Genomic DNA, 27,500 nt, shown 5'->3' on the forward strand with positions numbered 1-27,500 from the left:
ATTGCATTCATTGGAAAACTAAGACTCTTGTTGCTCCAATGAGCCTAATTGTATTAATGTGTAGTTATGTTTGTACCCATATTGTCCATTTCACATAGTGAGACCATTTTCTGAAACTTTACATCAGCATATAAATTGACCGGTTGTGACCTCTGGGATAATCACAGCCTCATGACTAAACATAGGTTTTAATCATTTAACTGTTCTTCTTTTGGGGCCAAAGCTATTTTAAATGTAAATATTACTTTTGGTGTCGGAGTTGTATTTTCTTTTGGTCTCTGTTAAAATAGTCATTATGTAGTCAAGGTCATAGTCAGGGAAAGAAGAAAAACATCGATATTGAAAAAAGGAGTTTCCTGAACAGAAGTGCTCGCCATCAAATTGCTGAACATTTTTGATACCAAACGACTGCATTCATTTTTCCTATGGCGTTCTTTAAGATTTGGTGTTTCAATGTGGTATTTACATTATTAAAGCAAACTTTGTTGAACTCATCCCAACTCATACATGTTGTAAGAAGAACAATGGGTCATCTATCAGGATTGGTTCGTGTGGACACACCCGTTGCTGATTTCTTCTGTAGGAAAGACTCGGTCTGAATAGCAAAGACACCTTTCCGTATGAACCCATGCTTTGGGTTCCATGTTTCTTTAGTTCACAGGGTAAACTTTAGTTTGCTGCCCACAGTTTGAGTAGGGATTAGGTTTAAAAATAAAAATGTTCTTTTGGAAATGAGTTTCAAAAGAAGTGCGGGGCCTGTGTTGTTTGGAGAGGTTTTGTGTGTAGTGCATTAGTCACAGTTGGTGGTGTGTCCTCAGTAGACAACTAGGTATATATCATTGAGGCCTCTGCCCATCTACTAATCCTCTCCCACACCCCCGCCTCCCTCGTCTCTTTCTACCCAGCCTAAGTATAATATCTAGTTGGTCTCAGACACATTCATCCGTCCCCCGAGTGGCTTCTTACAGATTAACCGTGGATGGAGTTTTGGAGGCTGCCACCTCTCACTGATTACTCAGCTTCTAACTCAGGTCAATCTGTCTGGTAACGGCATCGCTGTAGACTTTGAGACTCGTATGGAAATCTTCTTTTGAGAGACGGAGACCGAGAGAAATGCAACTGATTTGTTGCCGATGATCCAGTGCTCAGGGGAAGCTGTGGCGACTGTGGTTTGTCCAGGAGATGCATGAAGGAGCCTTGGCATGTTTCTGTACAAAGCCCTTAAACACCGAGATGACGAGGAGTACATCCAGGTACAGGCTCAGTGGCTCGGTGTCACTGGTCAAGCGGTGGGATGACATGTTGGTGAAGATGTTTCTGTAAAAACCACCATTTGTTGTAGGCAGCATAGAACCAGGGTCCCTATGGATTGGAGTCTTGGCACTAGAGACGAGAGACTTTTGGGAGCAATGATGATTGAAATTTAGACATATCTAACTACATGGAAATGTTGACTAGTGAGGATCATTTGAATGACTTGCTGGTAGCTGCTTGGTTCACAACATTTCCATCCCTGGTTGTAATACTGTTGTTTTGAGTTTCACGAATAGTTGAGACGCTTTGGTGGGAAGCAGGTGACGGTGTTTGCAGGTTTCCCTCTTTTGTGCTTGGAGGGATTAATGGGGCTAATCGCTCTGAGCCGTACTGGTGGGAACAATAAGGCATGAGGCATTTAATTGAAAATTCCTGGGACATAAATCCTTGTTTTAAAGGAATAGTGACACAGAATTATATAATTTTATTGCGGTTTACACAATTGGCGGGCACCTGTGGCTGATGTGCCTCCTGAACTAAAGTTATCATCATTTTTTTTTTAATATATTTTTTTTGTACTATTTCAATTTCTAATCCCTTTGATTTCCAGAGACTAAATCCTGGATTAAGAGGTTACAAGCCCCCTTTTAGGAGGATGTTCTGTTATTTTCAGAGAAATCAGACAGTTTATCACTTGACTTCACTTGATTTATCTCCATGTATTTTTTCTTTCTCTTTGTGAAACTACAATGATATAATGTCGGCACTCTTTGTTGGAGCACTCAATAGCTACACTCTTTTACCAGATTAAATTATTTAAATGCAAACATGATAAAGCTGTGAACACAAATGAAGAACATCAGTCCACTGCTCACAATTTGAAACTGTTTCTCTTTGTTCGCAGTCCCAGAAACCCTGGATAGAAAGCACTTTCACCAAGCGGGAATGTGTGTACATACTTCCAGTGTCAAAGGACCCCCACAGGTATGTGCTTAGAGGTACTGTAGTGCGCCTTGTGTTGATAACCATAGAATCATGTAATTGTACGGTGTGTGTTAAAGTAGGCCCAAACCCTAACCACTACTCTCCAAAGAGTAAATGAGTCTGTTTCCACATAATTTTTATGTATAAGTCTGTCACTGTAATTACAGCGTTAAGTGAGGGGGAAGACCAGTGATGAACCTGTGTGTTCCCCCCTTCATCTGTCAGCTATTTTAGGAAGTTTGGATTTCTTTTTCTTTTGTTGGGTTCAATAAAGTCTGAATCCCATTTCATCTCTACTGTTAAATTTGAATTATTATTGTTTGTTTTAAATTGTAAAAATATATTATTTTCTGTGTGTGTGTAATCATGTGAAGCAGGATTTTCCTGCAGACTTACTGGAATCTTACAAAGCCGTGTTAAACTAGTATGGAGAAGGCTTCTTATTGACTTTGCATGCTGGCCACTGATTCACAATGTACCACATGTTCATGGAAAGCACACACGAAATAGCTCAAAGATACAGCCGCTGGTATACAAGTCATCCAGCTATAAAGAAACAGGCGAAGAAGAAATTAACATTTTGTTTGTAAAATTATCTTGATTTATTTTGTATTAAGTATGTTTATTTTGTGTGTGTGTGTGTGTGTGTGTGTGTGTGTGTGTGTGTGTGTGTGTGTGTGTGTGTGTGTGTGTGTGTGTGTGTGTGTGTGTGTGTGTGTGTGTGTGTGAGAGAGCCATTTCTGTTTTTAGTTACACTTTCCAGAAATCACAGTCTTCTTGTAAACTCACAATGATACTTGGTTACTCCTGTGTTTTCTTTTACATCAATTATTTGCCACAGTATTTTCTTTGCTAACTACAGTACGTGCTGCTGCTCAAAAATGATTCAAAGGTGTTAGTGAACATGGACACATTTAACAGGCCAACAGCCTGCATGTGACTGTGATGAAAGTGAGAGTCCCCTTGGCAGGTTTCACAACGCTCCCTTGGTTAAAGGCCAATCTGGGCTGCCTGCCCAGCTGAAGGATAACCTTCCAACTTTGTCTTCCGAGAGTTTGCTTCTCACTAGAAGAGATCAGACCTTTATACATGTCTTTGTCTTTTCAAATGTACTCCACATGTTGGTGGTTTGTATTTATTCAAATTAAAATCAATGAGTAATTATGTTCCTGTGAAATTCTTTCCAGATGCCTTCCAGGATGCCAGATTTGCCAACAGCTAGTCCGGTAGGTATTTGTTTGATCTTTGTTCCCTTCTTTCTTTGTTACCTGACAGGATTAGTCTGAGAGAATCTATGCTAACCACTTACTTTACACCAGAAAAGGCACGCAGACAAGTTCCTTTACAGTGTAATTTCACGGAAACAATTGACCTCCTGGCTTTATGTCAGGATGCACAATCTCTCCTAAGGTATTTAAAGGAGGTGTTAAAACTACAAAGCTTAAGTTGGTCATTAATTGTAATAATGATAAATCGAAGAGCCCCAATAATAGTGAAGCTCTTTAAAGTTGATAACATTTTAGATAAACATTGTTATCGTGAGGATATTGTTTTTCTTTTTTTTCCTTCATGTTATATTTCTGGGATGTATTATAAGGAAGAAATCTCTATCACAGTAATAATAGGGAAAGGTAAACATTCACATATAATACTTAATGCCCTATTTTAAACAAAGGCAGAGGAAGTCAAAATAGTAAAGCTACTCACTTATAAAGCACATAATACATTAAACTAATAATACAGATCCATATGCTAAAAGCATAAAACTAATGGGTAAAATATACCAACACATAAGAACACCATAGATACAATTTTATTAGAAGCAACATCAGATGACCCACTCAAATGTATACTATTATATCAATGAAGTATGATTTTCACCTTCAAGATGCTGCTGTGGACGGCTGGTGCGGCAGCATGTTGGCTTTACAGCCAGCTTGGCCACGAAGTACTCGGACGTGAAGCTGGGTGAAAACTCCAACCTGTCCATGCCCGAGCTGGAGGAGTGGTCGGTGGAAAAACACACGGAGGCGAGCCCCAGTGATGCCTATGGTGTCATCAATTTCCAGGGAGGGTCTCACTCGTACCGAGCCAAGGTAGGATGGCAAATTCTTCTTTGCTGGAGGGCATGCTGTTCATGTAAAGTGTGATATGGATATGAAACAGTTTTACACAGTATTTGAAGTTTTTTTTTTTTTATGTAGATGTGCGATGACTCATTGTGAACACTATTTACATCCATGTAACTCTGTGTGGTAATGTGATTATGTGTATGCATTATAGTTAACCACCAAACACAAAATAATGAAAACAAGAGGAAAAAAAGGATCATGGGAACAGTCCCAGTCTTTATTACAGGTTATTATTAATTTAAAAACATGTTATGCTGACACAATCGATCAGTCAGTTGGTAATTATTCAACCAAACATTGTTGTGCTAGCTTTCTCTGCTTTGTGTATTCTCGTGAACATGCTTTTCTTGTGTCTTTGCAAACGTGGGCAGTATGTGCGTTTGTCCCACGACTCGCGGCCGGAGAGCATCCTGCGGCTGATGCTGAAGGAGTGGCATATGGAGCTTCCCAAGATCCTCATCTCTGTCCATGGAGGAGTTCAGAACTTTGAACTGCACCCGCGCCTCAAGCAAGTGATGGGCAAGGGCCTCATCAAAGCCGCCGTCACCACCGGGGCCTGGATCCTCACTGGAGGGGTCAACACAGGTTTGTAGTCAGAGAGAGAATATTTTAGTCTTGACTGAAACATAACAAACAAACGTTTGGATCATAGGAAAATAATACAGCGAACGTGTGAATGTTAAGCTCCCTGAGTGTAATAAACAATTGGTATTGTTATTGAATAGACATGGAACTCTTACTTTCCACCCCTGCTTACTTGCATAGTCTTTATAGGACCACACAAACATCCTTATATTGTACTCAAATCTGCACAAACACACACACTATCAGAGGGTGATATGCTGATGTAGCAGAAGTTGTAATACCGGGCTCTAAGCATGTCATTTGGCTATGTGTCGTGGCCGAGGTGTGTCTGCAGCCACAGCGCGGCGTTAAGATGGTGTGGTCTGATCATAGTGTTTAAATCATTACTCACAGGGTCAATTACCCAGACCAGTGATTACTCCTAATGCCTCTGGCAGCCTGACCAGTTGGGATGGTCTCCTGGATCACAAATTACTGCTGAATCCGTGAGATCCATTGGCTGAGGATTGTGGTTCACAAACAACCCCAGGACTAATGTACTTGTTGAGGACTTGCCCCATATATGTCATTTTGGTCCCAGAAGCCAGAGTGTCTTGGCTGTTACTTTAAACATGCATGGTTAATGGAATCTCCACCATCTAGCACACTTTTACTTGACAGAGACTTATACTAAAATGGTACTGGTCATGGACTAAAACCAAAATATATTTGTTAAGGGGAATGAAGTTTATTGATTGTTTAATGTATCCTTCTTAAAGGTGTGGCGAAGCATGTGGGAGACGCTCTCAAAGAACATTGTTCAAGATCATCAAAGAAAATTTGCACTATCGGGATCGCACCCTGGGGAGTCATTGAAAACCGGAATGATCTCATTGGCAGAGACGTAAGATACAACTTTTACAATCTTCTTTGTTTTGCTATCTCAAAAGATCTTCATATTTTGACAAGTCAATATTATTAGATGCTTAATAACCTCTCAATCGATTTAATCTTGAGTCTGTTCATGGCGGAATGGATTTTGTCAAAGATTTGGATCTTTTTATAAAAAACAGAAGTTATTTTTATTCTCTTTCTTAACTAAACTCTCCTGTTCACACTTTAGATTATCGCTCCGTACCAGACGCTGCTGAACCCTCTCAGCAAACTAAATGTTCTCAACAATCTGCATTCCCATTTCCTCCTGGTGGATGATGGGACAGTGGGCAAGTATGGCGCTGAGGTCCAACTGCGGCGGGACCTGGAGAAGCACATCAACCTCCAAAGAATACACGCACGTAAGAAAAACTGTAACTTGACTATAGCAAGATATTGTGGATGAACACTTTAGATCTAGAAAAGCTGTGACTACATTATCTCAGAAGAAGAGCCCAAAACTTTGTTTGTCCAAACTCATCTAGTGAGAGATACCACACGTAGCCCATTAAAGTATTGAAATCCATCGTATTATATAAAACAAAAAAATTGCCAACTTGAGTTCAAAGTTGTACACCAGAAAGGTTCACCACACTATTGTACAAAATGTTACATGTGTGCCAGTGCCTAAAATCCAAGCTGATAGAGTGCCCCCTTACAAGAAAAACAAACTTAAATTCTATGTTTTGCTTACAAAATACAGATATGTGGAATGTATACTGAGGCGAGAATACCACTTTGATTCGGGGTAATTCCGATGGTGTCAGATAAGCTTTTAGGATGTTTACGGTAATTTCTGAAAGTCATACATCACAAGTTGTAGGTCAAAAGAAATCCAAATAATAATTTGCATAGATTTTTCATCAGTGAAGTAATATGTGTCTTGGGTTGAGGTACAACCAGTAAAACTTGAGACAGATCATAGAAAAAAACAAAAAACATTGTGCGGTTATTTGGAATCATTGATTCCGGTCGGAGCTATTTATTGAATATTATAAGTTATTTTATTCACAAGTACTATTGTTTAATTCTAGTTGTTTGCTTATTAAAGTTAGATATTTTTTTTTATGTATTATGATAGTTTTTTCTTTTGATAGTTTTTAGTTTAATTATTTGTAGTCTTTAGATTGGTTATTGGTGTATTAATTGGGTAATGCTATTGGCACCTGGGGTTTACTTAAAGGAGTAGGCGGGTCCAGGACTGGGATGCACCTGGGTAGGCCTATGGTTTTTTCTTTATCAGCTCTGCACGGGAGAGGCAGCATGGGGGGTTTCTTGGTTCTTTTGTTTGTTTGCTTGTTTTGTTAAGTTGCAATAAATATCAGAAAAAAACGGACTCCACCATGGACTCTGCATTCTTTTAGCTGTGTACTCTACAAACCTACGGTGCATCAGTGGCTTTTTGATTTTTATTTATTTTCTTTGATTCACGGGACAAATGGTCACTACAATTCCTATTATTATACTTATGTATAATAGTAAGTAACCGTTAAATGCTCTTGAAAAAAAGGTGTAATCATTAAGAAGTCCGTATGTCTTTGCCTGGTGGAAACTAGATGATAACAGTGAGCTGGCTATTATCATCTAAACCTTTCATGAACTGTCACTTGGGTGGAGCTGTAGTAGGGGAATAACACTGAAGCTGAACGTAATAATGTAACATCAACCAAAACATTAAGCTCAGTCTTCGTCCTTCTTCTTGTAGGAATTGGTCAGGGTGTTCCCGTTGTGGCCCTGATCTTTGAGGGGGGTCCCAATGTGATCCTGACTGTGCTGGACTACCTCCAGGAAAGCCCTCCTGTCCCAGTGGTGGTGTGTGAGGGGACCGGCCGTGCTGCTGACATTTTGGCTTACGTCCACAAGCAGACTGAGGAGGGAGGGTAGGATGGACACACACATGCACACACAAAGGACGGGTGGGCGGGGAAAGCAAATAACAGCCGTGGTTGGCGTGCCAAAGCTAAATCTTTCCAAATCACAATAGAAATGGTCAGATAATTGGAAAGAAAGGAATTAATGGAGAAACAGTAATATTAATTGGTAATTAAGAAGGATTCACCCAGAGAGAATGAATCCAAATCAAGGTTTCAGCCAGTGTTTTTCAGTATGATGCTGTTAGTGATGAATTCTCTACTGTGCCATAGACAGTGACGTCCTTTAATTTCTTATTTTGCCATTCCTTTGATGGCAGCATCGTTGGTGGCTCATCTATTTCTGTCCCAGAAGGATTTCTAACAACCCAGCCGCAACCCAGTCTGTTATAAGGGAGTTAAAAATGGTTAAACTTGTGACAGAGCACAGTTAAAAGTAGTCTGCTGACAGGCTTAATTAGCCAATGAAATTTGCACATAGTGCTGAGAAATGTTGAGACAATTGCACAAGACCACACTCTGTCTTCAATTTAAATGCGTCTGTCCATGAACTTGAAATATTCCCTCATCCTCTTGCAAATGCCACCTCAGCAAAGATTACTGCTGTATTTCGTTTGATTTATAGTTGAACTATCTTGGAAGCATTTAATGTATACTACAGGAGAAGAACATGCAGCATTACAATCTAATTTATACATGCTTCTCGCAAAAGGACATGCTATTTAAATGAATTAGCAAATTAGTCACCAACGATGCTGCCATCAAAGAAATGGCAAAATAAGAAAATAAAGACCATCACTGTCCTCACATGTACTGCATTCATCAGGGTCTAGGTGCAGTGTATTACTTCTCTTTGAATCCTGTTGGAAACATTCTCATAATGTGTTTCCCAGAGATCAAAGCACCTTGTGCTGGAATCAAACCTATATTTTAAGTGTTTTACAGCTGTGTGGGTTTGACCGTAACCATCTTGTACCGTCTACAGTAGTCTCCCCGATGGAGTGGAGACTGACATCATTGCAACCATCAAGAAAACCTTCAACTTCAGCCAGAGTGATGCCATCCACCTCTTTCAGACTCTGATGGAGTGCATGAAAAGCAAAGAATTGGTACATTCATAAATATATATATTTTTTTAATCGTTTTTATACACTTTTTATCTTTCTGTTTTCATGTTAAATGAGTGAGTAACGTGCAGAGATCAGATTCATTATTTAATTAATTAATATAATAAAATTCCTGAAAACAAAAGCTTTTGTAGAAATAAGAGGACATGGAGCAGCCACATATGATGGTCCCACTGTTAGTTTTCAAAAAGTGATATATCACAAACTCTTGACATCTGGACAATTGCCTGTGGGAACATGTTGATAAATGCTATCTTGTTTCTTGGAAAACAGATCACTGTGTTTCACATCAGCTCCGACGAGCACCAGGACATTGACGTAGCCATTCTGAGGGCTTTACTCCAAGGTTAGTAGATGACTGCTCTCTGAACCTTTTTGCTTCAACTTCTTTAACAAAGGAACTGAGTCACATGAAGTTGATTCAGTCTATTCATATGCTGAGTTTGTTGGCATTGGGAGATAAAGATTTCAAGACTTTGTAATGTTTTCATTGTGATGAAGATATGCTTTGAGAGCAGTGTTCCCCCTGTGTGCCCTTCTCTTTGTGTTCCTGAGGAGATCATGTTGCTCACATTCACAGTGCCTCCCTATTCCAACACTGTCCGTCACCGAGCTGCACGTCTCACTCTTCTTCCTCTTCTTCTCTACACTCTGTTAAGGGATCTGTACCTATTTGTATTTTGGATGAATGCAGTTGGAATAAAAATAAGAAAATACCCACTTAATGATTTTTCTTTAAACTCTGACAAGCCGTTGTGTGAACAAAGGCATTCTTCGTCTCAAGTATGGAACACATTGTTCACCTGAAAGAAGTGTTTTGCACTGGATGTAGGTGGGCGTGTAAATTCTTGTAATTCATGTTTATTTAGACAAAGGCAAAGGCTTTGAGAGCGCCTGCAGCTGATTGATAGTCTGCAGAAACTGGTTCTGACAAACAGACTGACTGAAATTGCCCACCCAGGCAAACATTTGTCTCCCTAAGGCGCAGTCTTCCTGGTGAAACAGTAACTGTTCTTCAAAAGGACCCTCGAGTACAAAAGCTCTCAGACCTATTAAAGAATACAGAGTGCTGCTTTAAGCTCGTTCTCTGTTCAACTGTGATTCAATTAATTTAGCAGGCTGGATGTTAAATGGGAAGTTTGAAAGACACAATCAATTCTGTGTACAGTGATTATGATCATTTTATTCAGATGGTTCCTCGAGGATCAATACATCTGATTAATGTGGAAGAGCGCAGGAGACTGAACTAGTACAATACTAGTACTAGTTCAATCTTTTGATTCACTTTGTAGTCTAATCTGCTGCGTTGCTGTATTAGTGTGTAATTGACTGTATTACTGCCCTGGCCCTGCTACTAACTCCCTCTAATCCTGCTAGCTGGATAATAGGAAATACACAGTTAATAAGGCGTTACTGTCCTGGGAATTAATATCTGTGTCTGTGATGTTTACACACAGCTGTACCTCTGTATTTCAGGCACAAACGCATCAGCCTTCGATCAGCTGGTCCTGACTCTAGCCTGGGACCGGGTAGACATAGCCAAGAATCATGTGTTTGTGTACGGACAGCAGCTCCTGGTACGTATGCGTGTTTACTTGTCTATGTATGTTTTTGTTCATGGATGTTGATTTTTAGCTCAGTATCGGCTCCAATTCGTTGAACTCGCCCAAAATGACCTCCAGAACCTCTGCGTACCACAATCTGCAGTCTGAGGAGCCAGGGGACTGGACTCAGGCAGGCTGCCATATACTGCTTGTCTTGACTGTAACATGAACCCTATAACAAATGTCTTTATAAGCTGCCCTTAGTGCTTATGTTTATTTTGAAACTTAGGGGAATCCTGGCTTTTGCGTGAATGAGAGGATGGATGATATTTCATTTGGTTGCTTGTGTGTTTTTTTTGTAATGGAGATATTTTTGGTATTCTCTCGCTGTGTTTGTTTTATAAACGATCATTTGCGATTGAAATATGGTTCATAACAACATGTTTATCTTTGTGTGTGTGTGTGTGTATAAAGGTGAGCTCTCTGGAGCAAGCAATGCTGGATGCACTCGTGATGGACAGGGTGGATTTTGTCAAGTTGCTCATAGAAAATGGCGTGAGCATGCATCGATTCCTGACAATCAGTCGGTTGGAGGAGCTCTACAACACGGTAACATTATGAAGCGCCTACCACTGAGTAACAGAGATGGGCTGTGTGTAAACCATATATACATAGATGTTTTTATCTCCAATTTTAGAAACAACTTCCCAACAACCCAACTCTCCTCCACCTGGTTAGAGATGTTAAACAGGTAAAGTCCGTGTGCAAAGTATAGTTTATCAGTTGATGTTGAACCAGAGTCTGTTCATTCAGCACCACTGTGCCTCCTTGCAGAGCCATCTGCCGCCAAACTACAAGATCACTTTGATTGATGTGGGCCTGGTAATCGAGTTCCTGATGGGCGGGACTTACAGGTGCAACTACACCAGGAAACGCTTCCGAATCATTTACAACAATCTCCATGGCAACAACAGGGTAAGTTTTAACTTTTGCAACTCCTCAAGTGTCTTTGTAACAATGTCAAACACGTCTTTTTCAGGCCTGTGTTTTAACTTTATTTAAAGTAGTATGATGCACTTTGGTGAAAACCTGTGGATGTAGTAAAAAAAATAGAAACTATCTGCAGAAACATTGCATGCATTGTATTACTGATGTGAGACCTGAAACTGTTATTTAATGCATTATGAACTATAGTCAAAGTTAGCAAAGTAAAATCAACTAATCTAAAAATGTATTCATGTCCTGCACAGAGGTCGGGGCGCCACTCTACAGGTCCTGGTTCTCATTTGAGGAAAAGTCACGAGTCTTTCAGCATGCAGGCTGACAAAAAAGAGAAGACGAGGCACAACCACTTCATCAAAACTGCACAGCCATACAAACCGAAGGTAAATATTTTTCAAGAAAAAAGGCTTCCATTAGACTGTAACATCTCACATCCCTAAAAAGTAAAAGGCCTAGTGATAAATAGCTGCATTTCATCACTGTTAAATAGGGGGGAAAGTTAAGTCAGTCTGCCTCTACTCTTCTCACCGCCGCTTCCCTCTCCTCTCAGCTTGAATCTTCCATCGAGCAGAACAAAAAGAGAAGCAAAGAAGAGATTGTGGACATAGACGACCCAGAGACGCGGCGGTTTCCCTACCCTTTCAATGAGCTGCTGGTGTGGGCTGTGCTGTTGAAAAGGCAGAAAATGTCACTCTTCTTCTGGCAGCACGGCGAGGAGAACATGGCAAAGGCACTGGTGGCCTGCAAGCTTTGCCGATCCATGGCCTACGAGGCCAAGAAGAGCGACGTGGTGGACGACACCTCAGAGGAGCTCAAGGAGTACTCAAAGTACGTTTTTCTGTGCCTTTTGATTAATGTCAGGTAGCTATAAAACTGTCACATTTCTTTGTAAAAGTTAAAGGACTAAACAAACTGTGCTGACGTATTTCAGTGAGTTTGGGACATTAGCAGTGGACCTGCTGGAGGAGTCGTTCAGGCAGGATGAGACCATGGCCATGAAGCTGCTCACCTACGAGCTAAAAAACTGGAGCAACTCCACCTGTTTGAAGTTGGCTGTCTCCTCCCACCTACGGCCCTTCGTGGCTCATACCTGCACCCAGTTCCTGCTGTCAGACATGTGGATGGGACGGCTGAACATGCGCAAGAACTCCTGGTACAAGGTTCATGTTCCATTTAGATTTCTATTTTTGGTAACGAACAATGTAAAGTATTATTATATGTGCAGCCTAATACAAATATTAAACCATGATGTGGTTGTTTAATATTTGTATTTGGTAAAGTTTTGTCAACAGATCCAGTGTTCTTGGGGCTTGAACAAAGGTTTGCTTTCATATTTAATCTCTACATTACATCGTTGAGGTGTTAGAATGTCTCCATGATTCATGGTGAGGAATTGCAACAGAATTTAAACTTTTTTTATCGCATGTGACCTCCTTCTAGCATTTCTTGAATTGTAGGTCTAAAACCAGAAGAACTATCTGCACTGCGGGAAACTACGTTGGTTTTAAATTCAAGATCTGTTACAAAAGACACTTAATTTTTCTCCAAACATTTTTGGTAAATATCTAAATAGAGAAAAAAAAAAATAAAGAGTAAATGAATAAAGAGTAAATAAGCTAACTGGAAAAAGTGTTGATCTTTTTCTTAGATGTCTTACCTAAATCTCGTTTAAAAAAAAAAGCAATTTTTCTGAATTTGGATGGTTCGCATGAACTGATCACGCTGTCATTTCTTTGTTTTGGGTGACAAATAATAAAGTGTTTCAGGTTGTAGCATCAGTGTGGAGACTTTTACAGTTAAACTTGGCCTGTCTTATACTATATGTGCACTTGGGCAATAAAACACTTGGAATTCATTAGTGCGTGTAATTCAAAGGACGTTCTTCAAAAATATTGAAGCATCCACCCATATCAGTGTGTATCCGTCTCTAGGTGATTCTGAGTATCTTGGTGCCTCCTGCCATCCTGCTGTTGGAGTACAAATCCAAGGCTGAGATGGCTCACATCCCTCAGAGTCAGGACGACCACCAGATGACCATGGAGGACAGCGAACACAATATCCAGAACATAACTGAAGAAATCCAAATGGTTTGATTTACTCAATCCCTCTGTTTTTTGTATTTTTACACGGTCACCTTTTTCTTTTTTCTTTTGAAACTCTAAAATATGGTATCTTCCAAAGTGTCTTAAAGATGAAACATTGTCTTTAACCCCACAGTTAAAGGGTCACTGAGCTGTGAACAGGTTGTAGTTCTGTTGTGTAATAACAAAAGTAGCAAAACCGATATTTACATAAAAAGATTGTTGATTAATAATTTTTACTCAGTCTGCTTCGTTTGCTTACTTTCTTTCCCTCACATTCTTCTCTTTACTCGGCGTTCTCTCTCTCTCTCATTTTCTCTCCCTCTCTCTCATTTTCTCTCCACATTGTGGCCTGCTGTTGTCTAATTTAGGCCGTTTTCTTTTTTTTTTTAACCTCTCCTGCAGGATGTGTTCAAGGAGGCCAGATCCCACGACCACGCGGAGGCAAAGAATGACATGGAGACACATATTCGCTCCAGAAAGCTGCCCTTAACCAGGAAAATATATGCCTTCTACCACGCTCCCATTGTCAAGTTCTGGTCTAACACGGTAAGGAGATTACAGAAGAGAATGCTCACACACATGTACACATCCATCTAACCGTCTATTTTATGGCTGTTTAGCTGTGTAGGATTCTGGGTAAGAATGTTGCTACCCAGGAGCAGTCGTTTAACACAGATTGTTTACATTTTTGAAAAGGAGATAACTTCATAGTTGAGATGTGGTGGATATGGAAACATAAATGATTAAAATAGACTTTATTGCATAGATTGGTTCCTTTTGCTTCTTAGGATCGGGAACAGTTTAGTCCAAAGGGGTTGTTAGAGATTTGGTCACTGGTAAGTATTTGTCCAGTACTTTAACCAATCTTCAGCAGTCAGATAATCTATTTCCTAGAGTGCCATAGCAATGTGACATTTCTGGCAAGTTGGAACCCCTCCACCCCCTTATTTTTATGTATTATTTTTTACAAGCCACTACTTTGTCCATGAAACCCTGTTGAAAGTGTTCACAAGTAGGACCCAAATGAGGGACCATTTCCTCCACACTGCACCAGCACTCCTACTGGTTGGGTTTATGGAGTGAGGATGAATCTGAGCTCCATGGCATTCACACTTTATTTTAAGAACACTAATTTATGGGCCACAGACTTGTCAAACAAGAGGCAGTTGTTTTTTTTTAAAGCATTTTCTTCAATACAAACTTACCACTGTCACGTCCACACTCCTGCATAGAATTATCACTCATCTTTTCTCGCCTGTTCTTATGGTTATTTACAAGCCTGAGGCTGGTTCTCAGGAGCCTGGGAGATGCCATTGAGGGTTTTATTTTCAGGAACAGGGTTGTTTTTCAGGTTGTTCAAGATCGAGAGGTGCTGATACCATCACAGAAACTGCTATTCTACGTAATATAGCCCGTGCTCACGCTTATCTACATCTGCTGTACCTGCTTCCATTCCCATTTCAACACATCAATGCAGCACACAACAATAGCTTACCGATCAGGCGGCAGAGTTAATGGCTGTTTTTCCAGCAGTTCACACCTCGCATGTCAAGCTTCAGCAATTGTTTTTTGAGAATCCAAGTTGTACCAAGAAACTGGATGTGTGTGTAACTTTACCGGCCTAGATGAACAAACTTTCCCACAGTATGGTTGTACAAACGCAGGTCAACCTTAAGTGGGGAATACATTTACCATTGGGAGACAATCCTGTGGCTTATACATGAAGAAAGCATGAGAGTGAGGTGTGCTAAGTACTTATAATACGTCACTTGAGCCATGTTTAGATCTAACATTTTGTTGAACACAGTTTACACCACAAAGTAAAAAAAGTAATAAATAATGGTACATTCACCTCATTTATTTATGTAAATAGCATGTTATGTTAGTTATATTTTTAAAAGCCATTTCTGTAAATAGTTATTGAATGAGTTGATTTAAAATAAACAAAAAAAATAAACAAGAGTAAGAGTCCACAGCCATACCAAGTTCTGTGATGCTGTACTTTGGCATAATCGTGCTTTGCTCATCATCTTAATTTAGTGTTTTAACATAACAACGCTTGCTAATTCGTTCTAAAAAACAAAGTACAGCTGAGGCTGTTAGGAAAGTGTTGGACTAATTGAAATTTGACCTGACAATGGCGCTGAAGGAAATGTTAAGGGCTCAATAAAGTTTTCAGTTTCCTCCTGAGGGAGGCATAAATGTCCAAACTAAATGCCATGGCATCCATTCAAAACGTGACGAGATATCTCGCACTTAGTAGAAGTTGTTATGACTAACACTGGGTTGATGAGAGCAGTAAACACCAATTACTTACAGTGGCTTTTATTGAGTGTTACGACAAAAATGCTGACTGTTGCAGCTTTAATTTAGTAGAACATTACAATCTCCATTTCTCATATAATCCCCTGAACTGCTGAGAGCAGACTTTTTTGGGAACTGTGATTTTCACTTGAGACGGAGAAGATCACGCACAGCTAACCGTTAGAGCCATGATGATGTTCAGCCCCTACAGAGGGCCTCAACTGACCTCGTCTTAAAATATTTCGGCGAGGAAACTCCTCTCGGGAGCTTTCTGAATTTAGAGGCCCTTTGTCAACACAGGCCAGTTATCATCTACGTCCAACATCATAGATGCAGAGTATCCACATTTCCAACATGTATGACATACACAGTAAAAAATATAGAATTAAGAAATAATTACTGCATGGCCATTCTTGGGAGAATTAATCCTTTACTTGCGTTCAATATGTTTTTGGAGTTGTTTATGACTGTTATTGTTGTGTATCTCACATTGTCAGCTCTTCTACCTGGGCTTCTTGATGTTCTACTCGTATGTAGTCCTGGTGAAAATGCCTGAAATACCTTCTCCTCAAGAGTGGGTGGTCATCCTCTACATATTCACCTCTGCCATTGAGAAAATTCGAGAGGTATGTGCAACATACAAGTGTTATTCACACATTGTTATTGTTAAATATTGTAATGAAGATAACACATTTGAGTCTTCACCAAAGACTGCAAAGAACTGATCTCCTCAGTATTGTTTCACATTTAGTTCCTTCTCTCTCATCTCTTTTTTCCCCAGATGTTTATGTCTGAAGCAGGCAAAATAAGCCAGAAGATAAAGGTGTGGTTCAGTGACTATTTCAATGTGTCAGACTTTCTGGCCATTGTTACCTTCTTTATCGGCTTTGGCTTGAGATTGGCTGGAGGGGACGCCTTTGTCCCCGGGAGGACGGTGTATTGTCTCAATATCATCTTCTGGTACGTGCGACTCCTGGATATACTGGCTGTCAACCAGCAAGCTGGACCGTATGTCATGATGATCGCTAAAATGGTGAGTTTGTGAGATTGAGAAGTCTCACCACTACATAATGTAGAGGAAGCAGACAAGAATGATTTTGTACACTGTAAAAAGTTGTTTAACATTATAATTTTTCCAACCATGTTTTCTGGTCTCAGAGATGCAATGAAACGGGAATAACATTTGATTCATTGCGCATGCACTACTTTGTTGATGTAATTGGCACTGTAATAAGCCAAGAACACTTCACATACAGTAATAACTTATGTTAGAATGTTGACAACTTTAAATGATAAGCAATTGTCACATAACTTTTTTAGGTATACTGGAGTCCGAACATATTGTGAGAGAGTTGTTGCCAGGTTATTGTGCACAACATGCTTTTATTAATATTCATGTTTTAATCAGTTTACACATTCATATTTAAACAGCATTAATCATCTACATGCTGTTACCAGGTATCGCAGTCTACTGTATTATCCTGAGCAGCCTCATCAGTTTTAGAACAGACTTTTTACTCATCCCATTATTTTGTCCATTTATTTATTTATTGTGCTCACAAAGTATTTATACAACCCCTGAGTTGAACGCATGTATGTTAAGATCATGTTGAATTGGGTTATTTAATTTTGTTCATGGAGTAGTTTGCAAAAAACTAATATAAAATGTTCAAAGTTGTGCTAAATATGAAGCTAGAATATGCTGGCAATTAGCTTAGTTTAGCTTTGCATAAAGACGGAAAGCAGCGGAAAATGGCAACCATGAGTTTGTGCCAAGCTTATTGAATCCGCTTACCAGCACCTCCTTAATTTCACTAAGTAAGTTTCTTTAAAGCACACATGAACAATAGTTAGTTTTTTGGGAAATACAAGCAGGACTATACCTTGTTTGAGCCATTGACTTCCTAAAGTCTTAATTAGTGAACAAAGGTGGGTAAGTGTTTGTTTTTTTTAACCTTTGAGCAGAGCCGGGCTAGTCAATTCACATGTTATTGTCTTCATGCTAAGCAGTTGCTAGCTCTAGCTTTAGATTTTATGTGGATATGTAAGTGGTATTGTTCTCAACATGAGAGCAAATTAGTAATTTGTAAATTATCAAACTCCTCCTGTAAGTGTATCTAGATCAGAACACAATCAAGTTTCCATCATGTACACCTTCATAGCTGTTCAGTAGTCGTAAACCCTTCAACGTTACTGTGTCTGTCCTGGGGATTTCAATACAGGCATAAAGATTTTTTACCCATCAGTTACAATCAATAATTTCTTTGGAACAGGCAGCTCCAGACCAAATCAACTACTACAAGAACATGGTCTGTTTTAGTTTTTTCCCCATTATTTAACAAGCTGCTATATAAAAAGTGATAAATACAATCGTGCTGATATTGTATCCCCAAAATAGACCCGTTTGCACTAAAGAAACCCTCTTGATGTCCTTAATAAGTCTTCTATTATTTCAAGTAGTGATAATGCCGTTGGTCTTATGTTTCATTTGCTATGTGTGAAATCTCTTTCAGGTGGCCAACATGTTCTATATTGTGGTAATAATGGCTATAGTCCTGCTGAGCTATGGCGTACCCAGGAAGGCCATTCTGTACCCACACGAGGAGCCCAGCTGGACGCTGGCCAAAGATGTGGTCTTCCAGCCATACTGGATGATGTACGGGGAAGTGTATGCCTATGAAATCGATGGTAAGGACGATGAGGATGGTAGGGGAGATTACAATGGTAAGAACGGATTTAATAAAAGCTTCTCACCATGGCATGATGGCAAATTGTCACTCAAAACAGGCACTGTAAAACTCAAACCCACGATGCCTTAATCATTGCCTTCCTCTCACACGTAGAAGCAGCCAACGTAGGTATCTTTTGGGAAGGCAGGGCTTTTTGTTTCACCACAGCATCGGTAGCCACGACTCAGCTGAAACTGTCTGAACAGGCAACGATTAAGTGATCATCACTTGAGTCGGGCGCATTTGACGCTTCGGTGGAACAAAACACCTGGCTGTGCTCCATAACCTGAGTTGGAATCCCCAAGGTTTCCCACACCATTGAAATTTATCACATGGTTCATCACTCTTGCTGTGACCTGGAAGTGGTGAATAATCTGTCAATTACAAAGTCTAACTTCCTTGTGAAGTTCTTCTAGTAAGAAGAAAAGTGCTCATGGTTAGTTTTTGAATAACATTTAAAATATTCCTCTGATCAATTTCTAGTTGCTGTGCATTTTTGTACACTGCAACAGAGCAGCTTATTTCTAGTACCAGTTAGGGTTGAAGTAAAGGGTAATCTACACCTACATGTGTCTTCCTTTTTGAGATTTACATTGTTACAGCTAATATTACAATTAATTATAAGCATATTCACAGTCGGATAGTAAGTTAAAGATTGTACAAATGAACAAGACTTGGAGGGGATATCTTTAGCATATTTGGGGGATTGGAATGTGCGTGCATACTTGCAGTTGTGCTAAATGCCTCCTTCTCTTTACAGTGTGTGCCAATACCACTGAAAACTCAGTAAAGTACCTGTGTTCGGCTGGAGTGTGGCTGACTCCTCTCCTTCAAGCAGTCTACCTCTTTGTACAGTATATACTAATGGTCAACCTCCTCATCGCCTTCTTCAAGTAAGTGCACAACATTTCAGTGCTAAATCCTCAAAAATGTGGGTGCTCATTAACTTTGGGTTATGCGTTGCATTTACAAATATTGCTAGCATTCTCCACAACATCAGTGTAATTTCTGTACTCTGTTTTCCAGCAATGTGTATCTGCAAGTGAAGTCCATTTCTAATCTGGTGTGGAAGTACCAGCGCTACCACTTCATTATGGCCTACCATGAGAAGCCTGTCCTCCCGCCCCCTTTCATCCTCCTCTGCCATATCTACTCTCTCTTCTGTACGTGTAGAAAGAGGAAGAAGGAGCATACCTACGGACCAAGTACGACCACACAACACCTTTTCTGGCAGAAGCATCATGTCTCCTTAATATTGATTATTAAAAACCTGCCATTCATGTGTTTTTCAAGAACTGGGATTAAAATGCTTTCTTTGTACAAAACAATACAATTGAACAAAGCGTTGCTGCTTAACTGGGCATTAAGGAACGCTCTAACCGTACCGCATTTTCTGCCTTCTGTCTTTCTTTCAGAGCTGTTTCTCACAGAGGAAGATCAAAAGAAGCTCCATGATTTTGAGGAGCAATGTGTTGAGACGTACTTTCATGAAAAAGATGATCAGTTTCACTCTGGGAGTGAGGAGCGTATACGTCTTACCTCAGAAAGGTGGGGCTGTTTCTGGCTTTCTCAAAGGTGCACAGTGGAGTTTTCTTGTAAATAAGCAAAAGCTTTGTTTAAAGTCGGCAATACTCAAAACCAAAATGCGGTCTAACAAATGTGCATGCATGTGCGTCCTCGTGCCTGAGACAAACTAAACAGGGACTCTCTTATAACAAACTTCTCCATAGTGCTACTAGAGGTCAAAACTCCACAGTCAGAAGAGTAACATAGCTACTGAATGTACAGTTATTCTGAAATGAAAACGTTTCCTTAAATTAGAAATGAGAAAAACCTGATCATTTAAAAATGAGTCTGTGAACCTTTCATTTAACACACAAGCTGAGCTTTGGGTAACTGAGTCTACTGTTTGTCATTTCCAGGGTTGAGACCATGTGTTTGCAGCTGAAGGAGGTTGGGAACAAGGTCAACTTTATAAAACGCTCTTTGCACACACTGGATTCCCAGATTGGCCACCTGCAGGACCTCTCAGCACTGACTGTGGACACCCTGAAGACCCTCACTGCTCAGAGGGCGTCAGAGGCGAGCAAGGTCCACAATCAGATCACGCGGGAGCTCAGCCTCTCTAAGAACTTGGTCCCCAGCATCGCCCCTGCGGCAACAGACACCGGCCCCCACTCCAAATCGTCCGCGATCGGCAAACGCAGTGTGGGGGCCTACTTTGGCTCCTCCTTTCCCCTGGCAGGAGCCAACATTGCAGATTCTCTTTTTGGGATTGGTGTAGGGGGAGTGGCTGGGACGGAAAGTAGCCGGAGAGTCGGGCCCAGCCATGGAGCAGGACTGGGGCTGGACCCCAACCTCAACCCGGCATTGAGTCCAGAAAGGAGGGGGTTATTTGGGCTTGGGCACCTTGCTGCAGAGGCCGGATCCTCAGGCAGTGTCGGCTCCAGTGCCTTTGTCCAAAGTGCTGTGGCCAGTTCCCCTCCGGAGCTGCGTCTCCGAGGCCGATCTCTCACCCATAGTAAGCTGACCCGTCCACAAGAGCCGGCACTTTTCGACTCCCCATCCAGCCTGCCCAATGTGCCCTCCCCCGGGGTTCAGTTCCACATCAGCAGCACCCTTTCCCAGCCCAGTGGCTCCAGCCACCCAGAACTCACCCTAGCTAGGCTTTACCAGCTTCCCTTCCAGCCAGACACCACCACCGTAGAGTTTGGGGCATTTGTGGGTAAGTACAAGACTGAGGTTAAATCTGGTGTGGATGAGGAGGTAAAAGAGGAAGGTGAAAGCTGTGTGTGTGTGTATCCTACTGTTGTCATTGTCTCTAAGACTTCGGGCTCTGCTCGGCTTGCCTGCTTGCCTGCTTGCACTGCGAAGCCTGAGAACACAGAGGTGTTAAGAGACGGGGGGAGAAAGAGGGAGGCGGGTTCGGGGTACGTGAACAAGGCGTTCTGTGACGACGAAGGCAGATCAGGCTCTCTGAGTGGATGGAGTACAGACACTGAAGTCCCACTGGCTCCTGAAGCTGAGTCATCCCTGGGTGACACCCACGGAAATAGCAGCATGCCAGGTTGTGAGCGTGCCCCTGCCGTGGCACTCAGGAGACCCCACCGACGAAGGAGCAGGGAAGAGAATACGTCAGGACCACCTGCCCCACAAGCATCTTGCTATGAGGATCAAAGTGGGTCAGAAATCCCGGCAAACGGAACGAGAGGTTTGAGTTTCAGTCTGAGCTTAGGTTGAGGACAATGTCTGCCGGGTGCTCGGGCCTGTCCATCTCCAGATCAAGATCCCAGTAGACCTTAAGCTGGTGGCTTTTCTTCTCCTTTCTCCGCTCTGTCTGGACCTCTTGTCTGTCTTGTCAACTTTCTGTTCCTGGGTGGTTCTTCCCGTGTTTGAAGGATTGGTGGACTGGTTGAGGTTTTCTGAGCTCTCTATGATTCATGGATTTGTTTTGCAGGTGGAGGGGAAGGTTTGTCATAAGAATCAAATGTTTGAACTGTCTTTTTTTTTTTTACATTTGTGGTGATGAGCATGTCACCACATGTTTGTCTTGTTCTGAATGCTACATAACGATTACCTTTTGATTTAACAATGGTTGAAGTAAATATATCTCTCAAAATTCTATCAAATAATTCTGTGATTGTTTTGTTGGGATATTGTTACTTGGAAAAATACAAGTATTTTATTTCATAATAAAGACTAACATGTCAGTTTAAATGGTCATGTCCACTGACAATGTTTTTCTGGTTCTAGGACATAAAGACAGTTTGGACCTCCAGCACTCCTCACCAAAAGAGACCTCCAGCAGGCAGCAGAGCCCGGTCTCACAGACCAGATTGCAGGTGTGTGCGTGTGTTTGTATAAATATATGAATTGTTTTATGGTTATTTGGTGCATGGACTTTATATATCACTTTTCATCCACAGGCTCATCCTGAAGGTCATATCAGAGCAGTCAACTCCTACGCCGGCTTCACAGAGTTAGATAGACACCCGGCTTTCCTCCATCCTGACTCTAGTAAGTTCACAAAAATAACACGGATAATTTGAATATACGTGTTCTGCTCAGGAAGACATTTTTTAATAAATGTGATACTTTTCTGCAGTCCAAAATCCATCAGTCTGATGATTCTCACATTTTCAGTGTCCTTATGGTTGGTGATTGTTCATTGTGTTTTTGTAGATCTGAAGAAGAAGGACAGGAGCAGAGTATCAGCTGAAGACATCCTTGTTCACGAGGACCCCCGGGCTGCAGTACTGGTAAGAAATGTGTCTATTTATGTACTTTCATGAGTACAAAGTAATTACAAGAACACAGCTTTGTAAAGTTTAACTCTTGTTTGCTTAATTCATGCTGATTTTTCTGTGTTTAACAACTCCTTGTTTCTTCACCAGGAAAGAGGTCAGGTCAAATCAGCCCAAGCCAGCAGCTTGTAAGTGTCAAAAGAAGTATACACATACACACCACACCTAGACATACACACCACACCTGCGCACATGTATATTTCTATACCTGTGAGGAGGACCCTTATTGACATAACACATTCCCCAGCGCCTGACCGTACCATAAACATACTACGACTAAATGCCTAACCCCACCCCTGACTCGATATTTGGAGGAGTTCATATTAGTTTACATGTGGCAGTGTACCATGAGCTGAACCTGTGGGCTGTAGACCGCCTGTCTTTTAATCAACCTAACCTAATTCTGACCAAGTCTAAACCCTCAAATAGGCCTTTGAAGTTATTTCTAATGGTGAGGACTCATCATAATGTCCTCACTTTCCAAAATGTCCTTATTCTCTAGGTCTAATTTTCAAATTGGTTCTCACAAAGATAGAAGTTGGCTAAACAGACAAACACACAGCTCTACAACTTTTAGGGACTCAAATGAAAGTCTGATCAGTTTATGTCTGATTTAATTTGATTTCTGATGTATATTTGTTTTTCACTTCTTTAAAACCAGCACTCAGTGATACGCACTATCATCTTATGCACACCACCCTATGCAAATGCTTTACACCAGCTCTTGTGTAGATTCATGAACTGGACTGAAATGAATGTAATCTGTTTTGTTAAACTAATGTCTTTCTGTTGTCTCTCTTGCTCTCTATCAGGCGAGCCCCTGGGGAAGATGCACCAAATGGTAAGAGGTGTAGTTTCACTGTAGTTCCTCCATCTTGCATGGTTTAGTTTGGTCAGACTCGTTCTTTCTGGAACAGCCTGTCCAGCAGCATTTACACAGGATCTGGTATCTTTTTACCTTTTCCCCAATCTTCATCGTGTGTGTGTGTGTGTGTGTGTGTGTGTGTGTGTGTGTGTGTGTGTGTGTGTGTGTGTGTGTGTGTGTGTGTGTGTGTGTGTGTGTGTGTGTGTGTGTGTGTGTGTGTGAAAAGAATATTTAAAATCCCTACATTTGCATTAGATGTTATTTCAGTTGAGATAAAACGCCTGCCTTTTTTGCAAGTAATTTTGGAACTTTGTTTATGGAAAATCCTAGAAAAGGAAGTGAATGCACAATACTTCATGTATTTATACTCTTATTTCTGTGTGCTTTTCTTCTTCTGTAGCTGCTGCAGCAGTTTCTCTCTACACGCCTCGACACAGCCACCTCGGAGCCAGAAAGGACTGTGAGTAACAAACGGCACAACCCAGTTAAAGCCATGTATCAGGGATTTTACCGTTTAAAGGTTTAGGCCATTAATCGGTGAGCTGATCAACAGATGATTAGGCGTTAACTGTTTTGAGAGTCAAATTGCCAAACATTTGCTAGTTCCAGGGAGATTTTCTGCTACAGAATCTGTAGCTGGATCTGAATACAAATACTCACTAGTTACAGTTTAAATGCCAATATTTCCCAATAAGATATATTGTTCTTTTTTCCAAATAAACTGATAATGATGAAATGGGTTAATCTGGTTAAAATTATATCTGCAGTGATAACTATGGTCTATTTTTTTCTTGAGCATTGTACTTGAATTTTTGTTATTTATGAGAATTAAAGGAATATCCAAGAAGTTTAAAACACATGTATGTGTATACAAATCATAATTTAGTTATTTACTTTGCAACAGAAATGACTTGCAGTAAGTAAAACTGGCAAGCTTGCTATTTTGTTTTGAAGTTCTATAGAGACATCTACTGGTGGATGCTGAGGGTGTTTTATTTATTTTTTTGCTGCATTAATGTGTCCTAATGTAGTCCAGTGACTATAACTGGCATGTTCATTACATTGATAAAACCAGCTAATTCTGTAAAAAGATTAACGATTCTCTTCTTTTTCTCCATAGCTATTGGCTCACCTTTCAAGCCCATGGAAAGCTACCAGTACTCGGGTGAGAAAGCGAGAATACGTTATCGCAGTGTATAATGTATTATTTTAGTTCCCAAAATTGATGATTGTAGATTTTTTTTTTTTATCTTAAAAATGCATTTCATTTAGAGTGCTGTCTGTGGGTGAAAATGATAAATGTTTCACTGAGGCAATGAATAGTTTCACAAAAGTAATTTCATCTCTCTTCTCATTTCTTTTAACCGGTCTGTGTATTTACATTTGCTGGCATACTTTTGCCTCCTACAGCTGTTGAGCGCAACAACTTGATGAGGCTGTCCCAGAGTATCCCCTTCACCCCCGTGCCCCCTAGAGGTAAGTCTGTATCACGGTGCATTCCCAGACATGTCGGTTCAGGTGAAAACGCCACAGACGGTTCTGGGAAAAGACAGCAGGCAGTTGGAGAATGAGGAAGTTTGGAGGGAGATAAGAGTTTTTTTGCATTGTTTTCGCCCTCTCACACCTGCAGATGCTTAACTCTCATTAACTGGCCCTACGCAGCTGGAGTGTATTCACTGAAGTTTGGTTTTTATCTCTGTATTCTAGTTGTTTTTTTAAACATGTTAATGGGATAAACAATGTATATGGTAAAAGATGTGAGATTCTGATCTTAACTCAATTACGACTGAATATGCAATTACTGTGTTTTGGTTTTATTGGTCAGTACAGACAATGAACAAAAATAAATGACCAAAGTAAACTTATAGTGAAAACTCACTTCTTTATAGCAGCAGATATAAACCTTCATTCAACATTGGTCTTAAAGCTTCTGGGGAACTAAAGCTGTTTTGCAACAGATATGACACATATTTATTAGCTGTTGTTTCCTTGACACCTTTATTGCACAATTTCATTGCTCTCGCAGAGTGACACACAGACAAAGCTGTCTCTATGCCAGTTTTATGCTGGACAGTTAGTACAGACTTGGGTTGTTAAAATGTCCGTGTAGGTCCTTTTAACTACATTGTCCCCCCTCATGCCCAAAAGATAAACAAAAACCTGTTTCTAAAGAGTTGACACTGCTGCTAGATACTAATGCTACGACACCAATTAAATAGAAGAGCTACTGTATATTTAAGAAATAGTCATTAGCGTGTGGTTGGCAAATGTTTGCTAACATATCAGCCAGAAACACTTTATGAACAGATAGTACTTCAATGTTCTCTTGCTGTAGTACTAGAATTTTAAGTGTGCGAATGGAAAACTTTGAGGAGTTTTAAGAGGGGAGAAACCTGCACGGAGCAACAAGTTCCAAATGATTTCTCGTCACAATTATGCGGTATGTCCGTGCAACCATCCTCGTTGAAAGTATAACTGAGGCATTACTCATCTGCTGCTCTGTGTTTCCTCAGGGGAGCCAGTGACTGTGTACCGTCTGGAGGAGAGCTCCCCCAACACTATCAACAACAGCATGTCTTCCTGGGCCCAGCGGGGACTCTGTGCTAAAATAGAGTTTCTTAGCAAGGAGGAGATGGGAGGAGGACTGAGACGGGCCCTCAAGGTGCTCTGCACTTGGTCAGAGTACGACATCCTGCAACCAGGACATTTGTACATAGTCAAATCCTTCCTTCCTGAGGTGGTCCAAACCTGGCAGAGCATCTACAAGGAGGACACTGTGCTGCACCTTTGTCTCAGGGTATGGAGCACAGACACTTCCCCTGGCGACACCACATATTCACATATTCCCTGTACTGCTGGGCTTCACAGACCCAGTCTGAGATATACAAGTATAAGCTCATTTTTAGGTAGCTCTGCCTCGTTAAGATGAAAAGTTGTAATCACAAAATGCATAAACGATTTTAGCTATAAATACATACTTCTGAAGGCTAAATGAACTGCCTAACATGAAAAGCTGTGGCTGTGACATTTGTGTCTCTGCGTCACTCCAGGAAATTCAACAACAACGAGCTGCTCAGAAGCTGACATTTGCCTTCAACCAAATCAGGCCGAAGACGATTCCTTATTCACCGAGGTAAGCATGCTTGTAAAAAGAGTTGGCAGAACACAGATGCCTTAAATGCCCCCATATCTTAAAACGGCTTTACTTCGATTTCTTAATATGTTTTGTCATTATTGTAGATGCTATGCACACCCAAGTCATAAATATTGCTTTGGTGATTGTGGTTTGGCAAGGCCCGATTACTAGACTGTGCAACAGGGGATTTACACATCAACACTCTTTTGTACACCCAACTTGAGGAACACACCCCTGCATTTCAGTTGTTCTTTTATTCCCAGTGTTTCCAGTCTCTATGGCCAACTGACACTGTCATTATCTGATCATGTTTCTTTTTCAAATTAATTATTCATACTTCCTTTTTCACAGTTCTAAATTCATGAACGGTAAAGTCACTTAAGATACAATACGTTGTTTTTTTTTTAAGTTTCTCTCTTCACTGTTAAAGCCTCAAATTAAGTGAACAAAAAGCCTTTTGGGGGTAAATGAAGTCCTCCCTGTGTTCAGGTTTCTAGAGGTGTTCCTGCTCTACTGTCACTCTGCTGGACAGTGGTTTGCGATAGAGGAGTGCATTACTGGGGAGTTCAGGAAGTTCAACAACAACAACGGAGATGAGATCGTCCCCACCAACCTCCTGGAGGAAACCATGCTGGCCTTCAGCCACTGGACCTACGAGTACACCCGC

The 27,500-nt window shown here is 40.8% G+C and overlaps 1 protein-coding gene across 1 annotated transcript in view; it reads left to right on the forward strand.

Moving 5' to 3' along the window:
- Positions 1–1,202: 1,202 nt before the first annotated feature.
- The window catches only part of trpm7 (transient receptor potential cation channel, subfamily M, member 7), a gene marked incomplete at its 5' end in the record, with an annotated part of 27,926 nt that continues 1,628 nt past the window's right edge, over positions 1,203–27,500 (forward strand). The window contains 37 exons of the mRNA XM_079216749.1: positions 1,203–1,253; positions 2,159–2,238; positions 3,426–3,464; positions 4,127–4,334; positions 4,742–4,955; positions 5,714–5,838; positions 6,058–6,229; positions 7,573–7,747; positions 8,724–8,847; positions 9,139–9,211; positions 10,342–10,442; positions 10,884–11,018; positions 11,107–11,160; positions 11,244–11,384; positions 11,660–11,794; positions 11,962–12,239; positions 12,343–12,571; positions 13,343–13,498; positions 13,898–14,041; positions 16,297–16,425; positions 16,581–16,832; positions 18,313–18,487; positions 19,289–19,421; positions 19,555–19,733; positions 19,944–20,076; positions 20,451–21,253; positions 22,282–22,370; positions 22,455–22,545; positions 22,711–22,787; positions 22,923–22,960; positions 23,645–23,673; positions 24,098–24,157; positions 24,818–24,862; positions 25,108–25,173; positions 26,211–26,494; positions 26,748–26,830; positions 27,323–27,500. The exon at positions 27,323–27,500 is cut by the window's right edge and continues 28 nt beyond it. Of these exons, the coding sequence (XP_079072875.1) occupies positions 1,203–1,253; positions 2,159–2,238; positions 3,426–3,464; positions 4,127–4,334; positions 4,742–4,955; positions 5,714–5,838; positions 6,058–6,229; positions 7,573–7,747; positions 8,724–8,847; positions 9,139–9,211; positions 10,342–10,442; positions 10,884–11,018; positions 11,107–11,160; positions 11,244–11,384; positions 11,660–11,794; positions 11,962–12,239; positions 12,343–12,571; positions 13,343–13,498; positions 13,898–14,041; positions 16,297–16,425; positions 16,581–16,832; positions 18,313–18,487; positions 19,289–19,421; positions 19,555–19,733; positions 19,944–20,076; positions 20,451–21,253; positions 22,282–22,370; positions 22,455–22,545; positions 22,711–22,787; positions 22,923–22,960; positions 23,645–23,673; positions 24,098–24,157; positions 24,818–24,862; positions 25,108–25,173; positions 26,211–26,494; positions 26,748–26,830; positions 27,323–27,500 (5,478 nt within the window). The remainder of the gene's footprint in view (positions 1,254–2,158; positions 2,239–3,425; positions 3,465–4,126; positions 4,335–4,741; positions 4,956–5,713; positions 5,839–6,057; positions 6,230–7,572; positions 7,748–8,723; positions 8,848–9,138; positions 9,212–10,341; positions 10,443–10,883; positions 11,019–11,106; positions 11,161–11,243; positions 11,385–11,659; positions 11,795–11,961; positions 12,240–12,342; positions 12,572–13,342; positions 13,499–13,897; positions 14,042–16,296; positions 16,426–16,580; positions 16,833–18,312; positions 18,488–19,288; positions 19,422–19,554; positions 19,734–19,943; positions 20,077–20,450; positions 21,254–22,281; positions 22,371–22,454; positions 22,546–22,710; positions 22,788–22,922; positions 22,961–23,644; positions 23,674–24,097; positions 24,158–24,817; positions 24,863–25,107; positions 25,174–26,210; positions 26,495–26,747; positions 26,831–27,322) is intronic.

The sequence above is a fragment of the Taurulus bubalis genome (assembly GCF_910589615.1).
Source record: "Taurulus bubalis genome assembly, chromosome: 4".
NCBI lineage: Eukaryota > Metazoa > Chordata > Actinopteri > Perciformes > Cottidae > Taurulus > Taurulus bubalis.